Source organism: Eriocheir sinensis, chromosome 1 (assembly GCF_024679095.1).
Source record: "Eriocheir sinensis breed Jianghai 21 chromosome 1, ASM2467909v1, whole genome shotgun sequence".
Taxonomy (NCBI): domain Eukaryota; kingdom Metazoa; phylum Arthropoda; class Malacostraca; order Decapoda; family Varunidae; genus Eriocheir; species Eriocheir sinensis.
In genome coordinates this window covers 4,436,433-4,442,929 of record NC_066509.1, presented here as the reverse complement: position 1 = coordinate 4,442,929, position 6,497 = coordinate 4,436,433, and the positions used below count along the sequence as shown (strand labels likewise).

General features: G+C 46.0%; 1 protein-coding gene across 2 annotated transcripts in view; it reads right to left on the bottom strand.

The window, feature by feature from the left end:
* LOC126983762 (uncharacterized) overlaps nucleotides 1-6,181 on the bottom strand; it is an 84,113-nt gene extending 77,932 nt beyond the window's left edge. For both annotated transcript variants that reach the window (XM_050836882.1, XM_050836952.1), the window contains exon 1: nucleotides 5,963-6,181. In XM_050836882.1, the coding sequence (XP_050692839.1) occupies nucleotides 5,963-5,982 (20 nt within the window). In that variant the 5' untranslated portion in view covers nucleotides 5,983-6,181. The remainder of the gene's footprint in view (nucleotides 1-5,962) is intronic.
* Nucleotides 6,182-6,497: the final 316 nt, after the last annotated feature.

Below are 6,497 nucleotides of genomic sequence, written 5' to 3'. Positions count from 1 at the left end.
GGTAAGAGGAATATGTCGAAAAGGAAGAGGAGGGAAAAAGAGGCAAGTTGATGGAGAAAGAGAAAAAGGAGAAGGAAGGAAGAAAAGGGAAGGAGGGAAGAAAAAGAGGCAAGTTGATGGAGAAAGAGAAAAAGGAGAAGGAAGGAAGAAAAGGGAAGGAGGGAAGCAAAAAAGGGAGGAGGTAAGAGAGGAGGAAGGAGACTATGGAGGGAAAGTTCCTTCTAAGGCACGTTTGCGCTCTCTCTCTCTCTCTCTCTCTCTCTCTCTCTCTCATGTCTTACTTGACTATACTTTCCCCTTTTCTTCTTCTTCTTCTTCTTCCTCCTCCTCCTCCTCCTCCTCCTCCTCCTCCTCCTCCTCATCATCATCATCATCATCATCATCATCTTCCTTCTCATTAACAGAAGAAGAAAAAGAAGACCAGATGCCAAAGGAAAAGGGATAAAGGGGGAAAAAGACGAGAATTACATAGAATTACATAGAAAATCAGACCACACAGACCCCATGGTCCAGACTAGGTGGTCTGTCCTTAAACCTAAGTGATTCTACATTAATCAGATGGCTCCAAAACGTTGCATTTCAACTCGTTAATATTAAGTTGAAGGAAGTGACGGTCGAGCTTGTTTTTAAAGGAGTCAATCGTGTTACACTGGACCACTGAAGATGGGAGCTTATTCCATTCTCGCACTACAACGTTGGTGAAGAAAAATTTGGTGCAGTCTGAATTTACTTGTCTACATTTGAGTTTTATGCCATTGTTCCTCGTTCGCAAAATGTCATCGATCATAAACAATTTTGTTCTGTCTACATTCGTGAAATCATTAAGTATTTTAAAGCATTCGATCAGTTTTCCTCGAAGGCGACGTTTCTCAAGAGAGAACATGTTAAGGGTGGAAAGCCTTTCTTCGTAGGATTTGTTGCGCAAGGAAGGGATCATTTTTGTTGCCCGACGCTGAACACCTAATTTAGCAATGTCCTTTGCATGGTGGGGAGACCAAAACTGTACCACATATTCCAAGTGGGGTCTGACTAAACTATTGTAGAGCGGAAGTATTACATCTTTATTCTTGAATAAAAAGTTTCTTTTAACAAAGCCCAACATTCTGTTCGCTTTATTTGCTGCATCGATGCATTGCTGTGAGAATTTGAGGTTTGACGCTATTTTGACCCCAAGGTCCCTAACGCATTGAACGCTGCTGAGTTTAACGTTTTAAGAGAGAGAGAGAGAGAGAGAGAGAGAGAGAGAGAGAGAGAGAGAGAGAGAGAGAGAGAGAGAGAGAAGTGCGCGTGAGGGAGGAAGAAACACATGAGTAAACTTCTTAGGGAGGAAGATGGAGGGAAAGGAAGAGGGGAGGGAGGGAGGAGGAAGGGAGAGAGAGGAAAGGAGGGAAGTAGGTACGTGAGAAAAAAAGAAGGGGAGGAGGAGGAGGAGGATGGAAGTGAGGAAAACAAAAAAATGGAGAGAGAGAGAGAGAGAGAGAGAGAGAGAGAGAGAGAGAGAGAGAGAGAGAGAGAGAGAGAGAGAGAGAGAGAGAGAGAGAGAGAGAGAGAGAGAGAATTAAGGGGCAGAGGCTGAAGGTTGGGTCACGGGCGTGGGAGGGGTCAGGAGGAGGAGGAGTAGGAGGAGCAGGAGGAGGAGGAAAAGGGAGGAGGAGGAGGAAAAGGAAGACGAAAGCAAAATTATTGAAAAGGAAAAAGATAAACAAACAAGATGAAAGAACAAGAACAAGCACAAGAAGAACAGGGAGAAAATAATAATAAAGAAAACAAAGAAACGAAGAAAAGAAAATAAGAAAAGCCAAGAAAACAATTATAAGAGAAAAACAAAAAAAATAAAAGGGAGAGAGAAGGGAGGTAAGTGGAAAGGGTTAAGAGAGAGGAAGAGAGGGAGGGAGAGAGAGAGAGAGAGAGAGAGAGAGAGAGAGAGAGAGAGAGAGAGAGAGAGAGAGAGAGAGAGAGAGAGAGAGAGAGAGAGAGAGAGAGAGAGAGAGAGAGAGAGAGAGAGAGAGAGAGAGAGAGAGAGAGAGAGAGAGAGAGAGAGAGAGTAGGGTTAGTGAGGGAGAGAGGGAAGATATGGAGGGAAGGAGGAAAGAGGAGACTAATAACCCGTGTCTCGCGAGGGGAGGTCTGGAGGGAGGAAAAGAGGGGAGGAGGAGGAGGAGGAGGAGGAGGTCGAAGAGGAGAAACAACCGAGAAAAACAGAACAGAAAAAGTGAAGGAAATATCAATGTAAGGAAAACTGCTCTCTCTCTCTCTCTCTCTCTCTCTCTCTCTCTCTCTCTCTCTCTCTCCAAACAGATATAGAAAGATAAGATACAAAGACATACATAAATAGACAGATAGAAAGATAAACAGACTGACAGACACACGCAGACATTTATAAATTTTGACAGACAGACAGACAGAGACAAAATAAATGTGTTGTCAATCCATTATAACATGAAATTAGACCTGGCAAAACACGTGGAAAAAGACACTGCTCCCCCACCTCTCTCTGTCTCTCTCTCTCTCTCTTTCTCTCTCTCCTCCTGTGTCACGTATCTCCCCTCTTCCTTTTCCTCTCTCTGCTTTCATCTTCCCCTCTATTTTTTTTCTTCTCTCCCTTCTGTATCTTCTCCCCTTCACTTCCCTCTCCTCTTTTTCCCTTTCCCTTCTCCTATGGTCCCTCCTTCCCCTCCCTTCCCTTTTCCTTCTTTTCTAAACTCGCTTTTTTTTTTAACTCTTCCCTTTATTTCTTCATTACTATTCCTCCTCTGTAATTTTCTTTTTTATTCTCCATCTCCTCTTTTTGTCTTCCTCAAAAGTCATCTCCCCCTCTTCCTCTTCCTCCTTCGTCCTCTTTTTTTTTTTAATCCTCCTCTTCCTCCTCTCCCTTCCTCACGGGTCACCTTAATCTTTCTCCTTCTCCTCCCCTCATTTCCTTGTCTCTTCCCCTCCTCTTCTTTATGCTTCTTACGTTCACCTCCTTTTTTTATTCTTTCTCTTACCTCCTTCCCTTCTCTCTTTTTACCTTTTTTCCTCTCTTCATTATCTTTAAACTTCTTCCTTCATTCCTACTTTTTTCCTTCTCTTTCCTCTTCCTCTCCTTCTACCTCCTCCTCCTCCTCATGCGAAACCCCACAAACCACCTCAAGCCCCAGGAATAGAGATAAGGGGGGGGAGGGGCAATGGAAGAGGAGGAGGAGGAGGAGGTATGGGCTATGGGAGAAAGGGGAGCGACAGTAGAAAAGGTAATCAGAGCGAGAAGTCAAGGGGTAGGGAAGGGAAGGGAAGGGAAGGGAAAGGGGAGAGGGGAGGGGAGGGATGGGGAGAGAGGGGAAGTGAGGAGGAAGGGAATGGAGATAGGATGAGGTGGGGAAGGGGGCGTGTCTGGGATTTCCGCACACACACTCAACGTACAGCTATATTAAGTCAAATCAAGTTAAATCTCCTACTGCAATAACTACTACTACTTTTACTACGAAAAAGAAGAAGAAGAAGAAGAAGAAGAAGGTGTAGGAAAGATGATAAGACAAGAAGACAAAAAATGGATAACATGATAAAACTGTGACGATAAAAATTGTAAACAAATCTAATAATATAAACGACGACTGCAATAACAAAGTCTAAATAAATTGACGGGGAAAATAAATTCAGAACATGGATAATATAAAAAGCTAACAAAAAAATGGGAAATTCCAACAAAAGAAGAGAAAGTTAAGGACACGGAAAACAACAAAAGCACCGGGGATAATAACTTCAGAGCATGGATTATAAAACAAGCTAAAAAAAAATGGAAATAGCAAAAGAAGTGAAAGTTAGTTAAGGACACGGAAAACAACAAAAACATCACAACCAACAACAACAAGGGTAAGAACAACAACAACAGTCCAGGGAGTGTTGCGTCATAAGTCAGCCGGTCAGCCTGTCAACCAATCCCATCGCTTGTGTGTGTTGCGTCAGCCCTGTGTGTGTTCCAAGAAGAGGAGGAGGAGGAGGGGGAGGAGGACAGCGTTACGACAACCTTTCTTTCTTTATTTTTTTAAGGACAGTGTTACGACAAGCTTTCCTTCTTCATTTTTAAACTCTTGGAACTTTCTGTAATTCATTTTCCAGTTAGATGAAGTCAGTTTTCCTACTTTTAATTGTTCTTGTTGTTCTTCATATTTCCTTTTCTTGTTCTTGCTCTTGTTGTTGTTGTTACTGTTTCTTACTATTATTCGTCTTTATTATTAACATTTCGAGAGAGAGAGAGAGAGAGAGAGAGAGAGAGAGAGAGAGAGAGAGAGAGAGAGAGAGAGAGAGAGAGAGAGAGAGAGAGAGAGAGAGAGAGAGGAAGGCTCGGTGAAAAGGTGGGGGGGGGTGGAGGAATGTTCTCAGGCACGAAGGAATGGAGGGAAGGAGAGTGGCGGGGGAGGAGGGATGGAAGGAGGGAGAAGGAGGAGGTAAGAAGGGAGGGAGGAGAAAAGGAGACGGCGGTAAGGAGGGAGGAGGGAAGGAGCGGTATGAAGCTATGGTAATGTCTAAGGAAGAGGAGGAGGAGGAGGAGGTAGGGAGGGAGGGAGGCACCTTATATGAGGGAGGTTAGTACTCTCAAAAGGGCGGGAGGGAGGGAGGGAGAGAGAGAGACCGAGGAGAATGAGAGGAGGAGGAGGAGGAGGAAGGATATACGGAAGCAGGGGGGAGGGGGGGAGGAATCCTGTGGCCTTGGCAGTGACAATAGAGCATAGGCCTGATAGATACACACACACACACACACACACACACACACACACACACACACACAAGCATCAAACTATCGTGCTTGGTTGGTCATGTCTGGTTGTTCTCTCTCACCTGCTCCTCCTCCTCCTCCTCCTCCGCAGGTGTAGGAACGGTGGACAGCCTCGAGGTAGCATGAGTAAAAAATTAATTGTGTGTAGCAGGTGTTTCTTCTCCTCTTGCCTCCTCTTCTTCTTCATCCTCTCCTCCTTCTCCTCCTCCTTCTCCTCCTCCTCTTCGTCGTTACTCCTATTCCTCCACCTCCATTTTTTCCCTCCTCTTACTATCTTCTACCCTTGGTAAAACTCTTCCTCCTCCTCCTCCTCCTCTAGATACTTTTTCCTCCTTCTCTTCTTCCTCTTACTACTGTCCCGTGTTCCTCCTCCTTACTACAATCTTCATTCATCATTTTTTTGTTATACTTCGACTCCGCTAAATGTCAACCCTGTCTCCTCCTCCTCCTGCTACTACTACTACTACTACTACTACACATTACATACTATCAAATAATACTATGGGAGATATATATTTCTAAACCACAATAGTAGTAGTAGTAGTAGTAAAGATCATAACGGTGGTGGCGGTGGTTGTGAGGGTAGCGGTGGTGGTGGTGGTAGCGGTCAGGTCGCGAGGGTAGCGGCTAGCGGTACGGGTGGTTGTGGTGGTAGCGGTACTTGTAGTGGTAGTGGTAGCGGTACTGATGGTAGTGATGGTGGTGGTGGTGGAGGCATACCGGTAGAATTGGTGATGGGGTTGTTAGAGGTGGTAAACAATGGTGCAGTTATGGTAGTTCTAGTGGTGTAGATGATGGTGGGTGTTAGTGGTAGTGATGGTGGTATTAGTGGTAGCGGTGATGGTAGTGGTGTTCCCCATGGCAGCACCACCACCACCAACCCAGATCCTCAGGCATAACCCACTTCCATTCCTCCCGGCCCTCCTCCTCCTCCTCTCTCTCCTCCCAACAACCCAACCAGCCAGTCAGCCCCCCTCCTCCTCCCTCTCCTCCTCCTCCATAACCACCAGTAGCCACCCCCAAACCACCACCACCTCCACAACAGTTATCCACACACACAACCACCTCCACCATGGCCCCTACACCCCTTACACCTCGACTCTTGGAACTGTCACTTGCTACGCCTCAGCCACCCCCTCATCCAGGCCTTCTGTCACGTCAATCTGTCAGGGAGAGCTGCCACACTCTTACAAGTCCCCGTCAGCTCACCTCAAGCCCTGTAGGTCCATTGTGGTGGGTGGTAGTAGGTCTCTGCAGTGCTAGTGTTCTCCCTCAAGGGCTCAACATATGCCCCGCGGCAGTTCGGTCTCGTGTAGAAAGCGATTCCGTACTGTAGCCTCACATTTCACCGCGGACCAGCGCCTACGTCCCACACTCATCACTGTCTAGCCTGAACTGACTGGGTCTGGGTCTCTCCTCCCGGTCCGCCTCCCTCTCTCTCCTGTCTGTCTGAATGTATGTACGTATACGTGTGTCTGTGTGTGTGTACGTGTGTGTGTGTGTGTGCGCCAGTCTGGTGAACTAACCTCCTTGCCAAATGCCGCTATATAATACCACCGTCTCCATACCCCGTTTTCTACGATTATTTTCGGCATTTCACTCCATTTTCTGTGTTAGAGGGTAAAGTTCTGTACATTTTACCTCACTAGACCGAGATTGGTAAGCGTCAAGGTGTGTTTAATTGAGAGGCAAGACGAAGATGGAGGTGTTGTCCGTTCTCGCGAGTTAATTTGAGCAAGCGACA